Source organism: Vigna umbellata, chromosome 10, assembly GCF_029865625.1.
Source record: "Vigna umbellata cultivar VRB3 chromosome 10, Vumbellata_1.0, whole genome shotgun sequence".
NCBI classification, from domain to species: Eukaryota; Viridiplantae; Streptophyta; class Magnoliopsida; order Fabales; family Fabaceae; genus Vigna; species Vigna umbellata.
The window spans coordinates 1,697,517-1,724,095 of record NC_142174.1 but is presented as its reverse complement, the minus strand read 5'-3'; the positions used below and the strand labels follow the sequence as shown (position 1 = coordinate 1,724,095).

Here is a 26,579-nt window from a genome sequence, read left to right as displayed (position 1 = left end):
GAAGCTTATATGCAGGTTATTTCAGAACACAAAGAAGTAAATAAAATAAAACTTGGTAAAAGTACATACATTTTCTGCATCTTGCTTGCAGGTAAATTTTACAAATGCAAAGCCCTTAGACAGACTGCAGAGGAGAAGATGGGAAAAGAAAAACATTTTAAGAAACCATTATATATGATAGCATATTGAAACTCTTAATAAATAAAAAGTAGAAAGAACTTACCCTGTGTCTGACTTTTGTGGAATAAATACGTCCCACACATATCCAGCAGATGAAAACATATCTCTTATTTCAGTATCTTTTGCCTGCATCCATGTTTAGTCAACTAGTCAGAAGTCAAGGTATCCAAGAAAATTTATTTCAAGTTTTTTAATTATAGGCATCGAACCTTGAAAGGAAGGTTTCTGACAATAAGCTTCCATTTCTGAGTCTTGGAGCCCTGACCCACATACAGCAGAAAGTTGTTTAAGAAGCAATATCTCGTTCAAGATCTTACATGGTAAACAGGGAAGTAAACATCATCTACAAACAATTAAAATTCACAGAACAAAAGCATAAACACTATGATGTCAATATCCCACCACCTAATAGATTATTAGATGAATCTGACAAAGTGCACTCAGACAGTTACTAAATGCATTCTAACCGCGCTAAAACTGACTTCCAAATGATGAGCAGGGTACACACATCTCCTACTTCAAAAAACATATTGTCATGTATATAAATACACACTCAAAAATGGAGACAACAAATAAGAAAATACTTTTCTACACCAACATAGGAAATAGAGACTAAACCCAAACCCAAGTGAAAATCCTATAAAGCCTTTAGAAGCAAAACGCATCACAAAACATGGAAACAACAAATAAGAAAGTACTTTTCCACACAAACATAGAAACAGAGACTAAAATCAAACCCAGATAAAAATCCTATCAAACCTAAAGAAGCAGCACACGTCACAAATTCTCATTGCATAACTTCCTTTATATTAAGACCATGCACACCATATTCTCCTGATTAATGGCAGAAAAAAGCTTAAGACTACTAATGAGCACTTAATTTTGCATAAAAAGGAAATTAAGAGAACAGGTTTTTGACCTACTCAGTTTTTAGAAAATGAAAAACATATTCAATGCAATTAATACCATGGAATACAAATTTTAAGACATAAAGCAAATTTATGAATACAAAATGAAATGGTACAGCTTCTGTCAGCTGGCAGTTATTCATATATATATATATATATATATATATATATATATATATATATATATAATGTTTTGCTGGAGCTGATGATATTGTAACTCTGTTGAGTTCTATGGCAAGTACTTTACCTCTCCACCCAATTGGCGGGCCCAAATTGTTTCTCCCCTTATCACTTTTTTGTGCAACATTGCAACAGAAAGTCGAGCTGATTTTACACTTGTATAAAGTACAGACGAGGCATCCATGGTACAGCCATCTTGCATGAGACCTGGAAAATTTCCAAAGTGAATTCCACAATACCAAGAAATACAAAGAATCTTTGAATAAGTGATATAATGTATTTAATCTTGTTGAATTGCCAATTTCAGTGGAAGAACAAATTTCAACATCCATATCTGCGCTCGATATGATTACATGAGACAAAATACAACTAACATTTGTTCAAAATGTGAAAAGGGTTTGGCATTAAAACAGCAATAATGACCATTAACCATGCAATAAAGGCAGTACGAGACAGCAGCAAACCTAATTAGAATCAGCTCACACACAAACCACAAAATAACTTTACACCAAGTATAAAGCAGCTAAAATATTACTTGCAAAGAACATGAATGCGACCTGTTTTATTCAATAAAAAGGAAAAAGTTGAAGATCTTTTTATATCACATATAGAACATAATAGACATGTCACACAGTATTAGATAAACATAAAAACATATATCATCTGCATTATATATCATTAGCAGAAAAGATAAAATCCAGTTACCATGTTTCTCAAGATCTTTCCTTGAAAGAGGGTAGTTAATGGAACACACAGTGCCAATCTCTCTGGCTTGGCTGTGAACTTCTTCAGCCATATCAGAATCCTTGAGGCCACCAAATATAACAGTTCTAGCAACCCTGTCAAAAGAAAAAAATAAACAAGACAATTCAAACATAAGAAGCATCAGTAAGTTGGAATCAGGTAATCCAATTAGTCATTTCCATTTAATCACATCCATGCTAAAATCAACTTCCTGGATTCATCTTTTATCTCTATCGAAACTAGCTGATTTAAAAAGGTTGGATTAAAAACAATTGCAGGGAAAAACAGATAATACCTCTGTTTTTCTGAGCAACCACCATCATCTGCAACATCATTACAAAGAGCTGATTTTTTTGTTTCCATTGGGTTCTTTGAGTTTTTTTGTTTACTTGTGACTTGTACTTCTAGAAAAGAAAAATAAAAGAAAATATAAGACAAGGGGAGAATTATAAATTATCAAATTATAAAATAATCATAAAAACAAATTGACAACCTTCCTTCAAAACTGAAACATGCTTCTCTGTTCCAGATGATTTGCTGTCGTTTACATCATCACCTTTTGGTTTCACAAGATCATCTGGTGTTCCAGCTATTACATTACAAAAGAGAGGGAAGAGAAAACAAAGGAATAAAAGGATTAACAAGGTTAAATTAGTTTCCTTGTCTTTTCAAACAAGGTGGAATATTAAGATATCACAGCATGCTGAACCACAATTATAGAGTTACCATCAACCTTTATTTGGTTTTGAATTTCGTTCCTCCCGAGGAGGACGAGGCATTGCATGCTTCACTCCAATTTTACGGCCTTCAACAGACATACCATTCTTCAGCTCAATAGCACGATTGGCATCTTCCTCAACAGCACTGAAGATGGAAACAATTAATTACAAACTGGGAAAAGCAAGTCACACATGTTGATTCTAACAAAGGTAAGAGAGAAGAACACTACAACTCAAACAAAAACAACGATAACAAATTATGATTATGGACTAATTTAACAATAACAACAACACGGCTATATATCACAGTCACCATCAAAAGAAGACAGGTTTCATATTATTGAAGCACTACACAACTTGAACATCCAGAATAAAGTTTGTCTATTGATATCTTCTTGAGTGATTTTCGCAAATCATGATGCTTTAAGTTTTATTAGCAACTTTGCGGCAGGATCATGGAGTTTTACTGATGAGATACAACAGCTGAAGAGCATAAGAGCATATTGCAATCCATGTTTGAGGATATTTTCCAGAAAGGGGAAACTTTCACTTGCGTACTGACTACTGAGTATTCATATTTTTTGATAGCTTTAGTTGAATGAGTTTTTGGCCAAAGCATAGGCATGAAACCACATCAAAAGAACTAGCTAGAACACAATAATATAAGCTAAAGCCCGAAATTCAATATCAAGTCATGACATCGAGAGCTTATTATTTGGACAAACTTTTCCATGAGAACTTCTAAAACAATGAAAAAAAAAAAGAATTTCTCCAAAAGTTAAAACTATTTTATCCATAAGCTAGTTTGCAGTAGGTCTTTCATTCGACTTCTCTAAATTTTTATTTTTTAACTTGTCCACAAGTTAATTTTCATTTATGAAGAAGTCCGTCTCATTTTTTTCTTCTCTCCTAGAAGTTTTTATCAAGAAGCCTCACAACTGGTAGTGGTAAGAGAACCAAAGACAGTGATAACAACAAATTAAACTTTTGGAAGTTAAATATAAACTCACAATTGGACATAACCGAAACCACGATGCTGCGCTGACCCTGTGGATCATTAAACAAAGAAAAAAATGTCAAAAATACAAAGAGCAAAATTATACACCTCACTTATGCCTGAAGTCTCCGCATACATAATTTTGTTTCGCCAGTAGTATAGTATAACCTATTGACACACATACATAATCTATATGCATCATCTAATATACTTCAGTTATTAAACCCTTACCTTTCTGTGTGACCATAAAGCAACGCCGCACAGGTCCAATCTCACTGAATGTCTCCTCCAACTGATTTTACATTTTTTTTGTACAAAAATTTAAACAGATACATTATAAAAAAAAAATCTAACCAATTAACAAACAAACAAATGAAAGGAGAAGAACCGAGGAAGTAACGAATACCTGAGAATTGGAAAAGGAATAGGGTAAGTTGGAGACAAAAAGTGTGGAGGGGCAGTGCTCTTTGCCTCCATTCTCCTTCATTTTGTTCTTCTTTCCCATCTCTCTTCACACCCTCTTTTCTTCTTCTTCTTCTTCTTCCTTTCTCACCAAAACTTCTAGTATCTGTAAAGGATGGTTTTTTATTCAGCATTATAAACGATTCCTCATTCAATCAAAAACCCAAATGGAAAAATAAAGATTTCGTTGCGGCCACCTGAGGCAGAGAAAGGAGTGCAGTATTGAGCTGGGTCTGTGTTAGGGGTTGCAATTTGCAATGTAGCTTTTGAACAAGTAAACCAGGGTTTTGTGGAAGAAGAAAAACCCTTATTTAATAAAAAAAAATGTAAAATTTGCGTTGTTATAAAAGTTTAATTACATATTTGGTTTTCTAATTATTCAAAACAAAATTACATTAATTTACTGTTATTTAATTACTAAATTAAAATGATATATATATATATAGATACATATTTTCTTCCAAACTTATTCTAAACCGCAAAATAATTATATATATTCCATGTATTTAATCAAATAAAAAGTTTTATTATGTTTTAAATAAACTTGAGAATTTTAAATTAAGCTTTTATTAAAGTTTTATACAATATTGAAGGTTCAATCAAACAAAATTTATTTAATTTTTTATTAATAAAGTGATATGGTTATTAAATGACGTACTTATTATTTTATTATTTCTTAATTTATAATTTTATATTTTCATAATTTTATGATTTTATAATTTTGTAATCATATAATCTTATAATTTTATAATTTTATAATTTTATAATTTTATAATTTTATAGTTATAGTGTTATACTTTTATAATTCTATATTTTTATTATTTTATAGGTTTGTGTAATACTTTTTTATGTCAAGTCCAAATTGTATAATTCATCATTATATTGAAGATGAATAAATGATCTCGCATGTTGCCTAAGTTTTTTTCATATTAGTCTTTTCTATATTGTATAACTCATAAACTCTTTTTCATACTCTTTTTCATACTTTTTCCTGATGCGATGTTCATTCATCCAGCTTCAATCCATAATATGTTTGTAACAAACTCCATCAATCTCAAATTTTCAACTCTTACAAGATTAGGTTTTACTCATTCAGAACAAATATTTTTCATAATTTGATAACATATATACAAAACAGTCTAAGATCATAAATTTGATAAAATATTTTGGAAACATTTTGGATTAGTCTTTGAAATACACGAAATAAAAGTGATAACTCGTGAGTACAATCAAGTATGCATCCAAAGAACAATAGAAAATGGTTTCAAATGAAATTTTATCAAATTTATGTATAAACTTTAACGTACACTTTATAACGAATTATGAAAATTAATTTTTCCAAACTATCTGATAAAAAATCCTAGATTTAATACAAACAATTAAAATTTTAATCATTTGTACTAAATTTTATCTGATGTCTAATATGATATGACAATTGTCCCTATACTTTTCATCATCATAAGATTAAGTTCTGCATAACAACTCAACAAGATTAGCTCGACAACATAATAGTTCGGGCTCAACAACTTAATAGAATGAGCTCGACAGCACAAAATCATATATAACATCAACTACTACAGTGGTCCGATGTCTAAAGTGTATATAACAATGGTCTGACATCTAATTGTTCATTTTTACATTGATTTTTTTTGTTAACGTTGAATGTTAGAAGATAAAAGATTATTTCGCACTGGTGTTTGATAAAAAAAAATAAAAAAAATAAAATTATATAATTTTATGCTTTAAATAATTTTTTTAAACTAAAATATTTAAAAACCAGGGTTGCAATTTGCGTTTGGAAAAAATAAAGATTTCGTTGCGGCCACCTGAGGCAGAGAAAGGAGTGCAGTATTGAGCTGGGTCTGTGTTAGGGGTTGCAATTTGCAATGTAGCTTTTGAACAAGTAAACCAGGGTTTTTTGGAAGAAGAAAAACCCTTATTTAATAAAAAAAATGTAAAATTTGCGTTGTTATAAAAGTTTAATTACATATTTGGTTTTCTAATTATTCAAAACAAAATTACATTAATTTACTGTTATTTAATTACTAATTAAAATGATATATATATATATATATATATATATATATATATACATATTTTCTTCCAAACTTATTCTAAACCGCAAAATAATTATATATTTCATGTATTTAATCAAATAAAAAAGTTTTATTATGTTTTAAATAAACTTGAGAATTTAAAGTTTTATACAATATTGAAGGTTCAATCAAACAAAATTTATTTAATTTTTTATTAATAAAGTGATATGATTATTAAATGACGTACTTATTATTTTATTATTTCTTAATTTATAATTTTATATTTTCATAATTTTATGATTTTATAATTTTTATAATCATATAATCTTATAATTTTATTATTTTATAATTTTATAGTTATAGTGTTATACTTTTATAATTCTATATTTTTATTATTTTATAGGCTTGTGTAATACTTCTCCATGTCAAGTTCAAATTGTATAATTCATCATTATATTGAAGATGAATAAATGATCTCATATGTTGTCTAAGTCCAGTTAAGACAACAAATACAAGGACAAAACGTGTCTCGTTCTTAGAGTTTGTGTGTTCTTCAACATATTATAAGAACTCAAACTTTTTTTCATACTTTTTACTGATGTGATATTCATTCATCCAGCTTCAATCCATAATATGTTTGTAACAAACTCCATCAATCTCAAATTTTCAACTCTTACAAGATTAGGTTTTACTCATTCAGAACAAATATTTTTCATAATTTGATAACACATACAAAAAAGTCTAACATCATAAATTTGATAAAAAATTTGAAAACATTTTGGATTAGTCTTTGAAATACACGAAATAAAAGTGATAACTCGTGAGTACAATCAAGTATGCATCCAAAGAACAATAGAAAATGGTTTCAAATGAAATTTTATCAAATTTATGTATAAACTTTAATGTACACTTTATAACGAATTATGAAAATTAATTTTTCCAAACTATCTGATAAAAAATCCTAGATTTAATACAAACAATTAAAATTTTAATCATTTGTACTAAATTTTAAATGGGAACTAAACAAAAACTACATGAAAATAATAAGTGAAAATGCTATAAAATCATACCCAAAGCAGCATTCAAACATGAATTTGCGTTAAATGGTTCAAAAGTTATCTTTGGTGGTGAATGTAGAAGTCGTTAGGAGGTTAGAGAATAGAGAGCGGGAAGAAATAGTGGAAGGGAAATTGTCTCTCGCGCTAATCTTTTACTTCATAAAATAGCATGTGTCGAACGCCCTAGTGAGTCGACATTATATCTAATTAGACGTCAAACAAGTAGGAGCCGACGTTTAATAGGTACTGAAAAAAAAAACATTTGTATTGCATTTTTTTAATGATTTAAACACGACATCGACCTCCTTAACTATCTAATGTCTAATACGATATGATGTTGGTTCCTAGACTTTCCGATGTCATATGTATATAGGAGAACGTCTTTTCAATTTAGTTTTTTAAGTATTTAACAAAATTAGAAGTCGACCCTCCTAACTATCCGACGTCTAATATGATATAACGATTGTCCCTATACTTTTCAACATCATAAGATTAAGTTCTGCATAACAACTCAACAAGATTAACTCGACAACATAATAGTTCGGGCTCAACAACTTAATAGAATGAGCTCGACAGCACAAAATCATATATAACATCAACTACTACAGTGGTTCGATGTTTAAAGTGTATATAACAGCGGTCTAACATCTAATTGTTCATTTTTACATTGATTTTTTTTGTTAAACGTTGAATGTTAGAAGATAAAAGACCATTTTGCGCTATTGGTGTTTGATAGAAAAAAATGAAATAAAAAAAATAAAATTATATAATTTTATGCTTTAAATAATTTTTTTAAACTAAAATATTTATTTATTAATTTTATTTTTTAACTAATTATTCTTTTTTTTAAAATTTAACCGTTCTTTTACTGTCTTCTTAAACTTAGTCACTCTTTTAATTATAAAACTATTTACAAAAAATAAATAAACATTATTTATAATAAAATTATAAAACAAATATATATTTATGATTTATAATAAAATAATAAAAAATATTATTATTATCATAAAAAAATATATATTTTCATAACTCATGTATTTTCCTGGTAGGAACTAAAAGAAATTATAACTTTGTTTTATTTTAAATGGTCGATGTTAGTTATGAAAAGAGATGGTATGTTAGAATAATAGTCATTGAATATTTAATATATATGCAGTAAAGAATAAAATTTGAAATTATATGTATTAAACAATAAAAAGAATTCCAGAAATTTTAGTTATAAAAAATTGTTGTGTGCCCAATTTTTTTTTTCTCAGCATGAATATTTTTTTTTTGTCACGTGACCCTTTTTTGCACACAAAATATGTTGAAAATTTCAATTTAATCCATAATTTTTTTAGTGTAGTTTTACTTGTTTTTTGAGCCTTTCACCTTGGTTGTAAAATTCAATGTTTTTATATTCGTTAATCAAAAATTGACATTAGTAAAATCCATAATTGCAAACAATTATTTTGTAAAGGACAAATTATACTTAGTTGACTACTGTAAATTTTGGTAGCAATAAATATTATAGTACTCGAATAAAATAAGAAAAAATTAATAAATTATATTAATGTTAAAAACAATGAATTTAACAAATTAAAAACATCTCTTACCTCACTCATGCCGAAGGGCCTTTCAGATGGGGAAAAACTTCGGACAACATTTCAAGGAACGGATTTATGATAATGTTTTTACAGTGTTCAACTTTTCTTATGAGTGAGACTTGGTATCATATATATTTAGATATTTAATAATTTTTCTTTTACGAGTGAATTTCTTTTATATTAGTATACTCTTTCGTTTCCTGTACAAATCCTATCAACTAGAACTAGGAAGAACAAGAACAATAAACCCAAGAACAAGACGGACACAAAGGTAGAAACAGAAGAGAGAGAAGTAGTGAATAGAAGTAAAAACAGAAGCAAAAGAAGAGAAATTGTATGTGTATATTGAATGAAAAGAATCTTACTTTTACAACAATTATTTTGTTTATATAACATGTGCATCGCTTAATTAATAAAGTATTATGATATATTAACAACTTTTTTTTAAGAATTTTTTGACAACAGTATCACTGTATTATTAGTATTATTAGCTTAATTAATAAAGTATTATGATATATTAACAACTTTTTTTAAGAATTTTTTGACAACAGTATCACTGTATTATTAGTATTATTAGTTCGTATATTTGAAACGCACCAATTATAAGCTATCACGTATAAACTGTTGGTAAAAAAATTGTTAAAAAAAATATTTTCCAACAATCAATCACCGGTTAACCAACAAATCTCTTAACAACACTAATTTTATAACAAAAACTTATCTTAAGATGGATGGACTAAAAACACGTTCAAACTGTAAAGAAGATGTTCTAGACAAGGTTTCAACCACCTTTTGCTCCATGCTACAGAACTTTCGCTAGCTTAGAAATTACACGAATTATGATAAACACAACTACTGCCCCAACAAGTCCAAGCCAAGAAAACAAGACAGAAAATGTGTCCCCAAAATACATATTTTTGTTCAAAGGCACAGCATGTATGTAAGTAAGCACAAGAAATGTGAGACAGACACATGTGCCTACTGATAAGAGCCCCATTGTGACTTCATTCTTTAAGGGAACTCCACTTATAAGTAAGAGAGTGACACCAAGTGATGCAATGAAAGAGATTGTGTTCATCGTTAACAAACGTGTGAGCATTTCTTCTCTATATTGTGCATATGCCCACATACTTGCAGGTAAATCATCACCTGGTGGATCCATCACAACACCAAAGGTCACGGTTGAGATCATTGTAGACACCAAACTCAACATGCCTCTCATTTCTTCCAACCTACCACTCTTATGCTGTAAGACCTTGTTCACACGCTTCAAACTCCAAAACTTTTCATTTGGATTTATTGTCCTTGATGGAGGAACATCTATGATTGATGCAGATGGTGGATGATGAACTTGGTTATTTTCATTGTTCTTGAATCCAGCATCCATCAGCATGAGTTTTATTTGAAGACTTCTCATGTCTTTTGGAACATGCTCTAGCATGTCCAAAGCAGTGTAACCCATCTTGTTCTGAATATTTGCTTCTTCTTTTATTTTGGATATTGAGAGCAAGTACCTTACACTCTATAAGAACATACACCATACATTAAATAAGTTTGTTGAATAAGATTATGCAGTGTGATGAAAAATCAAGTCAAGCCAAGACAAGTATTCCACTACCGCTAAGGGGACTATTTTCCACACAATCTTACCATGTTTATGTCATCTTTGGTTAAAACTTCAGGTTTTTCTTCTTCAATCATTCAAATGATAACTTAAAATGGGCTTTGTTACCAAAGTAGGCAAAAATGTGGTATTTATTACCAAAGTAGGCAAAAATTGACTAAAAGTGAAGTCGTGGGGGATCCAAACAACTTCAAATGAAGAAGTCGTGACCCCCTGCACGACTTCACACTGTTCATAGCAACAGTGTTGAAGTCGTGCACCCCAAAAACGACTTCTGGGTCCTGTAATCGATTACCATTTTTTGGTAATCGATTACACAATGTTGAAATCCTGACCCATGCAAGACTGAAAATGGACGAGCGTTCACTGAAAATGGACGAGCGTCCACTTCTTCTGCCGAGCGTCCACTGAGCGCATCTCGACGACGCTCGTCCAGACAGGTAGAGAGAACGCTCGTCCAGAAAGCTAAGAGGACGTTCGTCCATCTAGCTAAGTGGACGCTCGGCAGGAGAAGTGGACGCTCGTCCATTTTCAGTGAACGCTCGTCCATTTTCAGTCTTGCATGGGTCAGGATTTCAACATTGTGTAATCGATTACCAAAAAATGGTAATCGATTACAGGACCCAGAAGTCGTTTTTGGGGTGCACGACTTCAACACTGTTGCTATGAACAGTGTGAAGTCGTGCAGGAGGGGCACGACTTCTTCATTTGAAGTCGTTTGGGCCCCTCACGACTTCCCCATTTTCGTAAATTTGGTTGAATTTGCCCATTTTGGTAATATTATAGGCAAATATGCCTAGTTTGGTGCAAAAACCCTTAAAATGAGTTTCTTTTTTCTTTACGAAAAAATAGGCAAATCTGCCTCCAATATTACGATAATAGAAAGATTTAAAAAAAAATTATGAAAATTGGTAAATCATACATACCTCACATGACTTCATATGACTTTATATGAAGAAGTCGTCGTTCAATTATAAGAATTACTAATCGATTAGATATTGTTGAAGTTGTTTGAGAATAGACAACTTTAAGAGTGAAGTCGTGTGAGATAAATGACTTCATCCTTAAAATTTTTGATATAATCGATTATAATTTCTTATTATCGATAACAATTCGTTGAAGTCATATAAGAGTTAAGGATACACAACTTCTTCATATAAAGTTTGTTTAGAACCTATACGACTTGTCTATTTTTATAATTTTTTTAAAATCTACCTTGTAGTATATAGGACAAATTTTTCTATCTAAAAAAAACCTTAAATGGGTATTCCAAAACTTAAAACAAGTATTATATTTAAAGGATCAAATGGTGAAAATTTGAAGATAAAGGGCCAAATAAGAAGATCAAAAGTTTAATAATTTAGCTGATGGAAGAAAAAGGGAATAACATACCTCAAGTTGCTTGAACATAACAGCCAAATGGAGAATGGTATTTCCATGATGAAAGTCTCCACAGTTTAGAAAATCCTCCGTGACATTTCCAACTTCCACCAGTGTTTTCAAAGTCTCCAAGTGATTGTGCTCAACACAAAGGTGAAACATAGTTTTTCCTGATCCATCAAACACCATCACAGATTCTGACTTTGCTCCACTGATCAACTGTCTTGCAACCTCCGTTCTTCCTCTCATAGCTGCATAATGAAGAGGAATCCTTCCATCTTGGTCACTCATCAAGCATGCATCTTCACATGTCTGCAGCAAAACATGAACAATCTCTACATGGCCTTCAGCAGAAGCCAGATGAAGAGGGGTGCGTTTGCAGTGGTCAGTCTCAAGAGCAAGTTGAGGTCTGTGAGTCAGAAGGGACTTTGTGAAATCAAGATGACCAAGTAAAGCTGATATGTGCAAAGGAGTTTCAGTGAATGCTGATAAGGAAATTCTGTGAAGGATAAGAGGGTCTCTTCCAATCAGAGTTTCTAACTCAGAAACACTACCTCTCAATGAAACCTCATAAAGAGTGTTCAGTGTATCATTTTCTTGAACATTACTCATTTTTGTGAATTTGATCTTTTCAATCTTTGATTGGATAATACATGTATTTGGAAACCGTAGCGGAAGAGGAGTTTACTTATACACTTGAACATGATGTTTCCTAAGAAGAGAGTCTTAATTACCTCGAAATAATGTTTGCAGGGATAGGTTGTCCAACGAATTTCCTAGAAAGTGCTACAAACATTTTCACCAAAATTATATAATTTACTATTAGAAAACAGACTATGCTAGCAAAAGAAGTCAATATTTAACAAAACATATCTCTCTCTCACACACAGAGACTAAAAATAAATATTAAAAATTCAGCTGAAAATTTTAATTTATATATGTAGTATTTAATAATTTAAACTGACACTATTTGTATTATGATCAATAAAATTTGAGTAACCAATACTAAATTTATTTAAAAACACACATAAACAATCTTACTTTAAATGGTCATTGGTGTAGCTTTTTCTTTCTATTTAGTTCATTAATAAATTATAAAAGAAAAGACATTGAAAATATTCAAGAAAATTATTTTTCTTTCTATTTAGTATCATTGAATTTTATTTTGAAAAGTGCACAGTCATTGCTGTTTTGAGCATTAATGTTTGGTTCACAATGGTCAACAAATTACATTTATGTTGACGCGTAATCCGAATGCAACGCAGGTGGGAATGACCATCAACGCAGGTGGGAATGACCATTGGTATTTTATCCGTAAGGGTGGATTGGGTTGGTCCCCCTTACATTCAAAATTTATTTAGATTTTTTTTTGGTCCAGCGGGTTTATGATTGCTAGCTGTGTATAAATTTTTTAATTATTTTATTTAATTTAATTTAATTTAATTTAATTTAATTTAATTTTTATAAATTTATTTTTAAAATAAATAATATTTATAATTTTATATTTATTAAATATAAACATATTGAAAATAGAAATAATATTGATATAGACTCTAAATAAGAAAAAAAAAGTAAATAAGACCATTCCTATGTTCATAGGTTCTACTCTTGTTGGAAGCAGCAAAGGTATACTTCCTCTCGCACAACTCGTTAATTTCTATATACTTCCTCTCGCACAAAATTAGATCATCCAGATTCAAACACATCCATGTTACCCCAATCTTCATTGTTAAATAGTTAATTACATCAGGAATATCATTAGTCATAGTTAAATCACATCTAGACCCTACACTGATGTTCAAATTACATAAGCATTTAAATTACATGTATTACCTACATTTCTGCTTTCCCTGAAGATGAACATGAGTGCAAGACTTATAACAGATGAAGCAAATACATCATTTGCTTATACTGATGTTCAAATTACATAAGCACTTAAATTACAGGTACTACCTACATTTCTACTTTCCCTGTAGATGAACGCAAGTTTGTAACAGATGAAGCAAAAACATCATTTGCTTTGTTTAGAAGCAACTGTTCGCTGAACAGTTGAAACACCATCAACAAATTTTGTCCGGAAAAGAACATTTGCGTTATTGAACATGCCTTCCTTCAAGGAAACCACAATAAACTGCAAGTAGAAGTAACCAAAAGAAATGAGGTCAGTGGAAATGGGGAAATAGCCACAGGAGAGTGAATTAAAGAAATTGTGTAACATCTGAAATATTTTCAATTGTTTTTTTAGTAAAAAGAAAAAGGTGATAAGAAAAAAAAGTCTTCTGAAACTAGACGAATTCTGTAACAAATCTTTCTTTATGAAAAATAAAGTTGACATTAAAAAATCACATGATCATACATGTGAAAAGACAAGACGTCTATGTTTTTCTTTTAATATTTTGTGTAACCTGAAATAAGAGATTCTTGGCAATTATTTTTTTAGAATTAGAAAGACAAAATTGCAAGAAATCACACGACAATATCAACAATTTTACTCTACCTGAGAGTGTGGAAAATGAGCCTTTATCATTCTCCCTATGTTTTGTGTGTGGCTCAAATCAAGAGCTGCATCAACCTGCAAGAATCAAACAAGAAACATTTGGCCCAACCACACAATCATTGATTGAATTGTATAAATTAAATTGAAGGTAATATTAACAGATAATCATCCCATTCTCTCCACTCTATGGTCTCAATTATACATCTTTCGATAATGGGTTTATCTGTAGTAATCTTACTGTAAGGTTTGGCTTGAGAGGAGTGTTAGAATATATGATAATACGATAATCTACAAAATTATCCAATATCTTCAGATTTTTTTAGGAATTAGCTTTCGTCATTTTCTCTTGACATCAGTTCCCATGTTTTCTGATCGTCTCACAATATATTTTCCTAATTAGTGGGATTATGATTAGTAAAGTAAAGGTTAGTGCTCTTGGATGGCACCTCTGAGGTTGACATATCACTACGTTCTAACTGAAACATCATTAACACGGGAAAGGATCAATAGCACTGAATTTTACAGAAAAATACAAACATCTTTTTTTGCTAATATAGGCATTGACAAAATGCATAAAGGAAAAAAAAAGTTTGTTCAGGATATGTTATGTGCCAAGCATGCATCAACAACTCAGATCCTAAGGTCTTTTGTAGGACCCTATCAGTGTATATATAGAGGCGAACTTATATGATTTCAGTATTTCACTATCATGAATTCAATGTAGTCTATTGTAAGTACTGTAACAATAAGATAACTGGCATTCTACAAAAAAAAAAATTACAAAAAAAACATACCTCGTCAAGGATGTAAAGTGGAGCGGGTTTGAACAGAAGCAGTGCCAGAATCAGAGAAAGTGCAAGCAGCGATCGCTGACCTCCACTTAATTCAGACAACGACTGCTTCCACACACTTCCAAATGCAACACGAACCTCAAGACCGTCAAGGAAGCTGCATCCTTCTGGAGGTTCTAGTTTAGCCATTGTTCCCGGTAATAGTGTAGAAAAGATAGACCCAAAGTCCCTGGATGAACAAAATAAAAACGTGATACTCAACCAGTGTATTAAATGGATCATTTTGTGGTGAAAATCATTTTGATTTTAACAGATTAGATTACATTTATTTCCTTTGATAGGGATATGGCACCCAAGTTTGTTTATAGCTTTATTTATTCTCCGTCTTGTGATCCTATTTTTAATGCGATGAATGAAAACATCACTATCCAAAATATTTTATACTGGATTGACCCCTTGACTATTTGTCATGACGGATCTGATATCATGTTAACCAACTCAACTATCAAAAAGCTAATATATACAACAATCATAGATAGAGTAGTTCACATTATACTAAAGAATTAATAACTCACTTATTTACTTTGATCCAGGTAACATTTAGTGTCTCCTTCTTCTTCTCATCTAGCTCTTCAATCACCTTCTTGATTTTGGACTTGTCATTCTAGGCCAGAAAAGAAAAGAAGAATAAGCACTTCCACAAGAAGGATAAAAAATTGTGAAAATAATTTAAAATTCACCTCAATTATATATTTTTTTGACATCAAATCATTGTACTCGTCCTCTGCCTTCTCAAACATTGCCATCACTTTCTTATTCACCCTTTTCTCAAGTCTTAAGCATGTAAAACAATAGCAAACAAAAAGTGTTACTACAGTAAATTAGGACACATAATTTTAGTAAGCACATTAATCCATAATAGTAGAGTTTCAAAGCATCAGACCCAGATTGCTCAGCCTGAAGCTTCTCGAGCTGTTCCCTTGATTTACTTGGATCACAGGAAGAAAAATCATAATCTGTCCCACTTCTACCAAACAATTGTTTTTCAGAAGCAATCCAAGCATGCTTCTCAATTAATTTATCTACTCTGACAGAGCAATCTTTCTGTTCCATCTCCATTCGTTTTACCTGGAATAATAGAATAAAGATATGATTTTTAAGCACACAATTTCAAGTGTTCAGGCAAGAGCTGTTAATATTACCTCATTTTCCATCTTCTTCCTTTCTAGATTACTCTCAGTAATTTTATGTTCAAGTTTTTGTTGCTCTTTAATGATAGCACTGATATCCTTATCACGTTCTTTCATTTTCAGGCTAACTGATTTCAGCTCTGATTGAACTTGATCCAGGTTATCCCGTACAGCAACAACCTATAGCACATAGGGTTGAGAACACAATCTTGCACTACAGAAACAGATCTAATAAACATAAAAATACAAATACTTACTTTTAATTTTTGCTGCTCTACATCGGAGGTAAGATTGCTTATCAGCGCTCCCAATGATGCTAACTGATTCTCCAGGGATGCTTGCTCCTGGATAACAGCTTCCATTTCCATTACAAGTCTCTCCTTTTCACTATCATGCCCCTAAAAACCAGCAAGCAACCAATTAACTTTTAAACTGTAATGATTATTTATGGTGTATTTGATGAGAGAGAATTAGAGGGGGAGGAGACGGAAATTAGTTGGTGTTTGGGAGGGGAGAAATATGGTGTAAATAATTGTAAAAATGGTAGGATTAGCAGCACTATTTCTCACCCAGTTCCATTTATTTATCTCTCTCTCCCCTCGTCTCTTTTCCATTTCTCTTCAACTAAACACATTTAACTTTCACTTTATTTTCATCTATTTATACTCTTTTTTATTTCTATCACCTATATTTCTTTCTTCTATACCAATATTACTTGGTTATATTTATGTAGGTTATAATTAATTCTGAGCGCTGTATTTTTTGAAAATGTATCCGTGTTTTTTCTTCAACAAGCCACAAACCGCATTCCCCACTCTAAAAATAAGATCGGGCACAGGATTTCCTTCATTGTAGCTACTAGCTGATTCCACAATCTATATCAATATTGCCTAAGATACTTCTTTATTCATTCAAAATTTGCTCAGGCGGAGATGGGCGGACACTGGCCAAAAACGCATAGATGTCACAGAAATTCGTTTATGGTACTTTCAACAATTAGTGAAGGCAGTATTGTCAAATAAGGGAACATATGCAAGCCAATAGAAAAGCATTCTCAAGAGAACGGAATAAGAACGAAAACTACTTTCAATAAATGTTAAATATTGAAAGTATCCAGCAGACCATCACAGGTAACCCAACCTTTTTTCCCAACATGATTTTGACTCATTATAACAACTGGAGTTTTACATGCACAACTAACTATCTTGACCCTCATCATAAGGTTTGTCTTTATTGAGTTGTACTAAATCAGTTAAAGGAATCATATGATTTAAAAAATAATTTTCAAACATACCTTCAGATCTTTTAAAGATGACTGCATTTGAGATTTTATAGATTTTATCTTTTTCTCCAATCCTTTTAGTCTACTTTCTCTGTTTATGTCATGGTCTTTTATTGAATTCTCAAGAGATGAAACAGTTTTGACGCAGTCCTCATACAAAAGTTGCTTGTCCATGATTGTCGATTTTGCTTCATTTAGCTCTTGCTCAATCTTCTTCACTAATTCTCCAAGCTACAAAGAAAAATGAGATGGTGATTGGTGGTGAATAACACAGAAAAATATAACAAAATCCCACGGAACTGCAATGTTTTTTCAAAGATCAATTTTAGAGAAAGAAAGAAAAAGAAACAAAAACCTTATGATGCTCATTTTGCTCAGCTCTGCTCTGAAACAATGTAAGGTCGTACGACTTAAGTTCTAATTGTGCTTTGAGATCTATAAACTTTTTCTGAAGCGGAAGAAGCTTTGAGATCTGGATATCATGATTAAACGACAAACCAAAGATTTATAAGATTAAAATTATGTGAAAAATCTGAAAAAATGATCTCATTTTCAAAAAATAGCTTAGAGAAAAAAAATGACTAAGCTTCAAGATTATCAAAAGTAATAAATACCAAAAACAAATGCGTACTAGAAACTATGAAGTAAAAAGAAAATCATAATGTGCTTAGATCCATTCATATACGCACCACGTTGTTTGCTTGCTAACTCTGTAAACATGGTCAAAATACTACTAATAAGGCTTGGGGAACCATCCTCCCACGATTTTTGGGATTATCTTGGATCAATTCCATTTCTAACAGATGCTAAGCAGAAACAATGTCAAACTAACTAGTATGTATTCTTATCCCCACCAAAATCCTTTTTCCTCTCACCAAAACATTTCTCCTAAAATCTGTGAAGCACGGACATAGCTCTTCAATGACATCAACATGTGTCAAACACTTTGCCGAAGAGTTGAATTACAGAGAGAGAAAACTGTGACTTCCAAGAGTCCAACACAGCATTAAAAGCTGAAAAGTCGGAAACTTGTGTTGTAAGTTTCTATTTCTCCTTTAAACAAAGGATGTGTCTATTTCGCATTTAAGTTTTCTCTTTACCTTGTATTGAGTTTCCACTTCTGTGTTTACATTTTCTTAGATGAACCTGAGCTATAGAGTGTCTTTTTCAATAATGATGATCAATAAGAGGAGGAATTTTTTAAATGAATTAGATTCTCTTTTAACTTTTTGGATTTTAGATGAATTGATTACATCATTTTTTGTACTAAGCAACAATATGTTCAAATTGTTATAATTGAGTAACTTTTATGATTTTGAATACAAAAATCTCCATTGTCGATTTAAATAATTCATGATGATGCTTGCAGATTATAGGTATCGAAGTGTATGTGCCATGTCTGTGCTTCATAGGTTAAAATTCTTCCATTTCTTGAAATTTTCTTAATGTTGAAATTGAAACTTTACTTATTACGAAACAAAAGGGTCATTTTCTCTTTTCCTACAGCCCACAAACTTTCGATTCCACTGGATAATATTATTGTGTTGGCCCTTTCTAAGTCCAATTCTCCAAGGGTTGGCTCGCTGATCTATTTTAGAAAGTCAGAGTTCCCAACAACATGAAATCTCTTAGTTGGACCACTGTACATAACAAAGCTAATAAACAATATCTAGCAAATACTCACAATAATACCCTATAATATTGTTTCATGGTTGTGTTTTATGCTCTTCTGGTTGTGAAACATTAACAATTTATCTGTATATTCGACCCTAGCTAGATACTTTTAGTTGAGACGTTTATGATGTCTTAAGGAAAACTGAATCTCTAAAGAGAGCAAGTTATCATATGCATTTTTTAGACTAGTAAAAGGTGCGGTTGGGGTTGTGCATTTTTTAGACTAGTAAAAGGTGCGAGGTCTTCGGCAACATGCCCCAAAATCAGTGCATAGCGGCTTTACCTAAAGTGAAATGCCTGAACTTTTAAGGCCGAAAACCAAAATTACCCTTTCTTTTGAATAAAACAATTTTGTACTTAATTTAAGGTCCTGACCTAGCACTAGTAACCATTTTAGAAGTGATTTGAATATACATGTGGGGGGTTTAATTAATTAATGCTTTGTTTTTTGATATTTTCTTTCTAAAGGAGGATTTGTTTGACTCCTGCTTCAGTACCCACCATTAATTATAGCAAATAGGTGGCTTTCATTGCAACAAAAGGGAAACCTACCTGCATCTTTACTTCAAGTAATTGACACCCAACCCAAATAACATATAAGCTAATCATTCCTATATTTAAACTTCCAAATTCAGTAGCAGAAAAATAAAACAAAATATCAAAATACAATGTAAAATCGCTTATTACTATGTTTTCAAAGTTTCCATATAATTCTGGAAAAAGGGGGTCTTCGGAGTCTACCTTTGCCTCGATCTCTGACAACCTTCTTTGATGCACTGAAAGTTTTGACTCGGCCTCAGCCAAAGCATGAAGTCGTCCCAAAAGATCACCACTTCCCCTGTTACAACAAATCCGTCACAACATATCCAGAAGTATACTGAATTGCTTAAAATGACATCAGATACAGAGATTGAATAACTAAGTGGCTGCATCAACTACTAGAAACATAACTCCTTTAAGGTTGTCAAAAACTCTATTATATTATGCTTTACTGATCAGTGTATTATTGAACAGAAAACAATGTGTATTCTGGTATAGGACCATACTTCCTGCTCCCACCAGTCAGAAGACCCCTTGGTTGAAATATATCTCCTTCAAGAGTGACACTTGTTGTGTAAATGTCTCTATTAAATGCCACCTATTAGACATCCAACAAAAATGAAAGGGTGTAAGAGTGAGATGATCATGTGGCAGATAGAAGAGTATGATTGTAAAAGGCATAACCAATACACATCATACATCTAATGCCAATGTAGCTGAACATTAAAAAAGGTCCATCACTAGTTACCTCCTTTGCAGCATCAATGGTTTTGCAAACAAAGGTTGAACCAAATACATATTCCATTGCACTCTAGCAACAAACATAAAATTAAGTTAGAAAATGTGTACTTTAAAAAAAATGAATCAAAACCTGAGCACCAAATTTCCTAAACACTGATCAAGACACCCGACAAGATAATATGCAGAAACAAAAATAGAAAACATTATTAGAACCTTCAAGTGGTATAGAAAATGCTCAGTAACGATGTAGTGGGTACCACTGCATGATTACAAAAATAAATTGCAATTCAAGGAGCAAACCTTTAATTCTTCTTCATAACCAACCAAAGAAAGGGCCACTTCAGCATTCCCCTTCCCCACCTTAAATGGAAGTGGATCAATTCTTCAGCTTCTAGTGACGAAAAAATAAGTAGATAAGTAATTTAAAAAGAAAAAAATTCCAGTGACCAACCAGTCTAACAGCAGCTTGTTGAACTCTTGAGGGAACTGTATGGGATTGTATTTTGTTCAGAGGTATAATTGTCACTCTTCTTCTAAGATTTCCATTTTGTAGTAGCTGCTTCCCAGTATTTTCTGTGTCAACAACAACATTATACAACTTCCCACCAGCTGTAACCTGAAAATGGCAATAACTCAGGGCTTCTTAACCTAAGAATTTTCTTTCATAAATTTAGGTAAAAGTTATCACGATATCCAACCTCTAGGGCAGTCATTGTGGACCTATCCTTTACTTTGATGAGTTTTGCAACAACACCTTTCACCTTTGACCTATCAAAGTTCATGACAGGATCACGGTAAGTAAATTCAACATTAGCCAGGTAAGCTGAAAGATTGCGTATCTCATCCTTCCACTTTTGCACACAGTCCATCTCAGTCGTACGCTCCTATAAGTTATTTTACAAGAGAATTTACTTAAACAAGACTTGTATAAACATTTTTAAATTGGAAAGAAACTAGCAGAAGATAAACCAATCTAACCTTTTGTAAATCCTCCATCTCACCCTCTTTATATGAGAGAGATTCCAACCCAGTTCTTATATTCTCCACATCTTTTTGTCTGGAGTTGAGCTCTTTTACGACAGCATTAGCTTCTTCACGTTTTGACTTTAATTGATTTGTTTTTTCCTTCAGTTCCTTTTCACAATGGCTAATCTTGGCTGTCAGTTGTTTCAATTCTGTCTCAGCACTCCCGACTGCTACCTTTGCATCCCTTAGTTGATCCTCCAAGCACTTCTCCTCATTACCACTGCTTTTGCCGGCTAAAACACCCTGTAAAAATTCGAGCAACAGGATAAAATAAACACCAAGAGAAATCCCACTGATAGACATCCCAGAACCAGACAACTTTAAACCAGTTACCTGGTATTCTTTTTCATGCTCCTCTAGACTATTTGTAAGCTCCTCAACTTTATTTTTCAGACCTGATGCCCCCTCTTCAGCCTTTTTAACAGCAGACGCCTTCTCGTCTACAGATTGCTTCAGCTCTTCAATGTTTTTAACAATCTTAAAACACAAAAGGTTCAAAAACCAAATATTAGCTTCACAAAATAGAAATATCTCAAAACATTAGTTGCAAGGAATTGGCAACAAAATCTTCAAATTGAGCAAACAGTGAATTCAGAACATCACTGACATACATTTGCTTTGTTGGCTTCTTCACTCCTCAAAGAGTCTTCTTTGTTATTTAATACAGACGTTTCCCTCACAAGATTCTGGGAAAGCGCATCTACCTTCTCTGAGAGAGATTTCATTTCTCCACCCATGCTAGCTTCCTTTTCAGCAGACAACTGAGCTATTTTGGCCTCCATTTCCTTTATTTCCACCTGATTTGTCTTAACAGCATCATCAATCTCAGCTATCTTGCCTTTCACTCCCTCCACCTCCGAAGCAGCATTGTCTTTAATCCTCTCCGCTTGAACATAATCATAAGCAATACAGAACCTTCTCAGCCTATCTAACTCAGCATTTCCATTAGCCCATTGCATGTACTGTGTCTTTTCTTTCCTTAACTTCTCCAGAGCAGGCAGTATTTCCTGATCAAGAAGATTGTTAATCTCGTCAACCTTACTCTGCTTCTTCTCAAGTGTTTTTAAAGCAGCCTCTTTCTTTGTCTCGTACATTCTCGTCCCCGCAGCTTCCTCAAGCATGGACAATATCTCTGGCGGTTTCATATTTAAAACCTTAGTGATCCGTCCTTGCATTATAAGGAAATGTGGATTATTAACATTTAGCTGCACTGAATGAAAAAGGTTCTGAACTTGACTAGGCTGTGCAAGCTTCCCATTGATCAAATATTTGTTCCTTCCCCCTACCACAATCTGCATTGTACCCCAATACATAACACAATAAACAAAACGATAATGCATACAGTTAATCATTGATAGTTAAAATTTTCTTTTAAAATGGAATTGCCACTCAACCCAAGAACAAGAAAACAACTTGAAACTTAAAAGGTAAACGCAGTGAATCAATACAAGAAGCTTCTAAACTTAAAACCCCAAAAAACGAGATTAATTTTCCATTTTAAATTATAATTTAATCTTTTTTATGTTAATTATTAAACATTAAACCTAAGTTTACTTCAACAAAATATTGTTAAGTTGGTCGTACATAACTTAAGTCATCACTATCATAAAAAAGAAAATCAAACAACTATTAAACTGAACCCATAATTCTCTGTCGCCAAATAACATAATGGTAAGTTTGCATAAGAAACAAAAAAAACGCAGATAATACATTCTCATTTTTATTAATTTAGCTGAAGATAAAAATAATGAAAAAAGAGAGAAAATTTTATCCTTATCAACAAAAATTCAATTATTTACTTCCATTCTATTATCGCATCATTTCAATTGTCAAAATTCCCTCCATCCCTCACTTTTCTTCCTCTCAACCTTACAAAGTCTCTAAAAATGGAATTAAGCATAAAACATGAGATAAATAAACCTGAAATGTAGAGACAAAACTAAAAAATTAGGAATTGGAGTTAATGGATTTGGAAAATTAGAACCAGGTCCTGTATCCTAACCAATGTTGTGGAAACCGGTACAGAGTCAATGATCATTTGGTCATCTATTAACCAGTTTACATTAAAAAAGGTTATATATATTTCACATAATTTGATAAGTCTATCATAAATTTAAAAATGTTTATCATAACAAAGAACTAATATATGTAATAAGAAAAAATTCAATACAATTCAAAACATCATCGTCACAAAGTAGTTAATATTTGTTGAATATAGTGAAAACTATGTATAAGATTAATCTCACTTGGGTTGAATATACACATAAAATACTCTATTTATAATAGAAGAAATATGGGCTAAGCCCAAAATACAAATAAGGAATAATAATAAACTAGTTTAACACTTCTCGATGTATACAAATCGTACGTACCAATCTTGTTACTAATATAATCAATAAAAACTTAGTGAAAATATTTGCTTCTAAACTCAAGTAACACTAAATTGTTAATGATTTGCATAAACAACATATAAGATGAAATATCAACCAAGAAGGCTCTCCTTACAAATCACTATCAAGGAATACATTGTTTACATGCAGTTGATAAAAAAGGACATTGTTGAAGAACTATCGTTGCTATAGATAAACTAACAAAAGTCATCTTTACCATGAAAGAAAAAATATATATGGACAAGTCATACACACTAGTGACCAAAGAGAGGTCAAAAGAGACAGCAACAAAAGAAGTGATGAAAAGAGAGAAACCCTCAAAATCTAAGATTCTCCAAACAAGGCACTGAAAAGAGGAGAAAGTACAACCTCAATGCTTTTAATAGTTGCCTGAAACAAGACGTGCGACCATGGAAAACAGACCAGGAAGAGGAAAAAGAGCGACATTGACCTCTAAATCCTTGTCTAAAATGAGACATGACGCACTACCATGCATGGAAAAAAATGAGGCAGATCCACAACTTTGAAAACGCTGAGAGCACATAAGATTTCTGATGAAGACATCACTATGGTCGTTTAGCTAAGACAATCAAAACCATGAGGTTGCCAATCAAAACTAGAACTTCGACGGCAGCAATGATAGACTGTGATGCCACGAACAATTGTCAGCCCAACAGGCAAGCAATTACAATTTTTATATAAAAGAACCTTAGACTCTAGATATCATGTTGAACATAGAAAAACTATATATGAAATTATCCAAAATAGAAGTCTTAACAACAACACAAATTCTTCAAAAAAATATAAAGAACAACAGAACCTCAAAACTAAAGTCAAAAGCATATATACACACAATTTATAGCAAGAACTCTCCACCCATTTTATAATTCTGTTTATCTAAAAAATAGAAATAAATTATGTTAAAACTAATTCAACTCACTATTTTTTTATGTAACAACCTTTATTAATATTTTCTCTTTACGTAATTATTCACTATTTATTATACAACCATCTTTATTAATAAATCTTTTTCTTTAAAGTATATGGAGGCACAAAATATCAATTTCTCATTGCTTTGCTATATATTATAATAAAGATATCATCGCGATACCCGGCTTACCCAATAGGTCCGAATTTCGCAACACTGAGTGTAACTTCAAAGCCATCATTATCCAAAAATAAATAAAAATATTAAGAGAATTAACTGCTAAAAATAAAATTTGTTTTACATTAACTTCCTTTATCCCTTTAATTAAAATATATAAATTTTGAAAAACAGCTACAAAACGTAAAACTAAAGCATCTTCAGCAAATAAACCTGAAAGAGACAAGACCGAGGAGAAAACACATCAAATGAAAAGCCTGCTAGTGAAGGATTTTAGTAATTTATAATTAATTGCTAAAAAGAAAAAGTCATTTTCTCTTTACTTCCATTATCTCCTATTTTTTTGTCAAGATCCCCAAAAACAGCCTCAATGAGAAATAAAAACACCATTGGCAAATAAACCCGATAGAACATAACTAGAAATACACTAGGTACGACCCATTAGTGAATGATTTGAGTAAAATTATCAGAGTATTTGGCTCAAGCTTTGTAGACTTAAACACAACCAAGTCTACCTAATTTAAGCCTTATTCAATGGTATAATTCCTAAAACATTATTCACCTAACAGTGATTCTATTTCCAGTGACTAGTTTTTATTCATAATGTGATACTCTTCACCAGAAGAAAAAAAAGTTACGTTTTTTAACGGAGAACAGCGGAATTAAAACAAGAATTGGGAACAAGAAGAAGAAGAAATGAGAACCTGTCTTGTTACTGTGATCTCGGGATGGCCTTCGTAACCGAGAGGGCTTCGCGACCGGTCGGAGTTGTCGAAGACGATGGAGACGGTTGCTTTGGTGATTCCGGCCTGACCCTGCTTGTAGACGAGTTCCTGGAGGTTGGAAGCCCTAACCTGCTGCAAATTGGTGATGCCAAGAACGAAGCAGATGGAGTCGAGAATGTTTGATTTGCCTGAACCGTTCAAGCCAGTGATGGCGTTGAAGAAGGGGTCGAAGCCCGGAACAACGGTGCGCGTAGCGTATGACTTGAACCCTTCCAAGCAAACCTCCTTGATGTGCATGGCGAAAAGGGTTCGCAGATCGAAACGCGACACGGCGTGTTCGGTTGAAGGAGGAAGAGAGTGAAGAGAACAAAAAATTTGAATTGGAATAATAAAAATGAGTCTTTTTGGGATTTTGCTTTGTTGGGGGCGTTGAAGCTGACAAAGGGAATAGCAAATCAAAGGCGGGAAAATTTAGGGAAATTCAAAATCAGGCTCCATCTCACTATTCTAGGTTTTATCAACTGATTGTGATAATGAGATGAATTTAATTGTTTATTTAATAATTAACGAATTTAAATTATGGTAAAATATTCTTTTTCTTTTCATTTATCTGTTACAGAAGTTGCTAAACTTGTATATTAAACAATTGATTATACAAAATATGTGTATACTTAATTGTTTGTTTTTTATATTTTACTTTTACCTTTGTTCTTAGTTGATCCAAACTTCAAGAAGTAAGAAAAG

At 32.1% G+C, this 26,579-nt stretch overlaps 3 protein-coding genes across 3 annotated transcripts; all 3 read right to left on the bottom strand.

Moving 5' to 3' along the window:
- Positions 1 to 12: 12 nt before the first annotated feature.
- On the bottom strand, positions 13 to 4,479 carry LOC148191608 (uncharacterized). Its single transcript, XM_088101036.1, has 12 exons — positions 4,388 to 4,479; positions 4,135 to 4,296; positions 3,960 to 4,020; positions 3,742 to 3,778; positions 2,746 to 2,876; positions 2,506 to 2,601; positions 2,308 to 2,416; positions 1,974 to 2,107; positions 1,336 to 1,475; positions 390 to 440; positions 224 to 306; positions 13 to 124 (listed from the first exon to the last, which is right to left on the bottom strand). The coding sequence occupies exons 2-12, from the start codon at positions 4,231 to 4,233 to the stop codon at positions 22 to 24; spliced, it is 1,044 nt and encodes a 347-aa protein (XP_087957162.1). The 5' UTR covers positions 4,234 to 4,296; positions 4,388 to 4,479; the 3' UTR covers positions 13 to 21.
- A 5,078-nt stretch (positions 4,480 to 9,557) lies between these two features.
- Positions 9,558 to 12,664, bottom strand: LOC148191607 (uncharacterized). The gene is made up of 2 exons (XM_088100229.1): positions 11,887 to 12,664; positions 9,558 to 10,392 (listed from the first exon to the last, which is right to left on the bottom strand). The coding sequence occupies exons 1-2, from the start codon at positions 12,484 to 12,486 to the stop codon at positions 9,673 to 9,675; spliced, it is 1,320 nt and encodes a 439-aa protein (XP_087956355.1). The 5' UTR covers positions 12,487 to 12,664; the 3' UTR covers positions 9,558 to 9,672.
- Positions 12,665 to 13,579: 915 nt separating this feature from the next.
- LOC148191606 (structural maintenance of chromosomes protein 2-1-like) lies at positions 13,580 to 26,317 on the bottom strand. Its single transcript, XM_088100573.1, has 20 exons — positions 25,815 to 26,317; positions 22,227 to 22,907; positions 21,949 to 22,092; positions 21,568 to 21,858; positions 21,288 to 21,473; positions 21,041 to 21,205; positions 20,890 to 20,949; positions 20,597 to 20,659; positions 20,355 to 20,446; positions 20,050 to 20,146; positions 17,990 to 18,106; positions 17,647 to 17,865; positions 16,610 to 16,750; positions 16,365 to 16,532; positions 16,106 to 16,290; positions 15,903 to 15,996; positions 15,738 to 15,826; positions 15,166 to 15,391; positions 14,372 to 14,446; positions 13,580 to 14,005 (listed from the first exon to the last, which is right to left on the bottom strand). The coding sequence occupies exons 1-20, from the start codon at positions 26,130 to 26,132 to the stop codon at positions 13,886 to 13,888; spliced, it is 3,531 nt and encodes a 1,176-aa protein (XP_087956699.1). The 5' UTR covers positions 26,133 to 26,317; the 3' UTR covers positions 13,580 to 13,885.
- Positions 26,318 to 26,579: the final 262 nt, after the last annotated feature.

Bases quoted from the DNA above. Each gene is read 5' to 3' on its own strand.
- LOC148191608 (XM_088101036.1), bottom strand. From the start codon at position 4,233: ATGGGAAAGAAGAACAAAATGAAGGAGAATGGAGGCAAAGAGCACTGC. The intron at 2,108-2,307 runs GTATTATCTGTT...TTCTTTTGACAG, and splicing joins GGTTGCTCAGAAAAACAGAG to GGTTGCTAGAACTGTTATAT. The intron at 1,476-1,973 runs GTAACTGGATTT...GAAATTTTCCAG, and splicing joins GAAAGATCTTGAGAAACATG to GTCTCATGCAAGATGGCTGT.
- LOC148191607 (XM_088100229.1), bottom strand. From the start codon at position 12,486: ATGAGTAATGTTCAAGAAAATGATACACTGAACACTCTTTATGAGGTT. The intron at 10,393-11,886 runs GTATGTTATTCC...ATGTTCTTATAG, and splicing joins TTATGTTCAAGCAACTTGAG to AGTGTAAGGTACTTGCTCTC.
- LOC148191606 (XM_088100573.1), bottom strand. From the start codon at position 26,132: ATGCACATCAAGGAGGTTTGCTTGGAAGGGTTCAAGTCATACGCTACG. The intron at 15,997-16,105 runs GTCTGATGCTTT...TACATGCTTAAG, and splicing joins CTTCAGGCTGAGCAATCTGG to ACTTGAGAAAAGGGTGAATA. The intron at 14,447-15,165 runs GTATGTTTTTTT...TGATTCTTGCAG, and splicing joins CACTTTACATCCTTGACGAG to GTTGATGCAGCTCTTGATTT.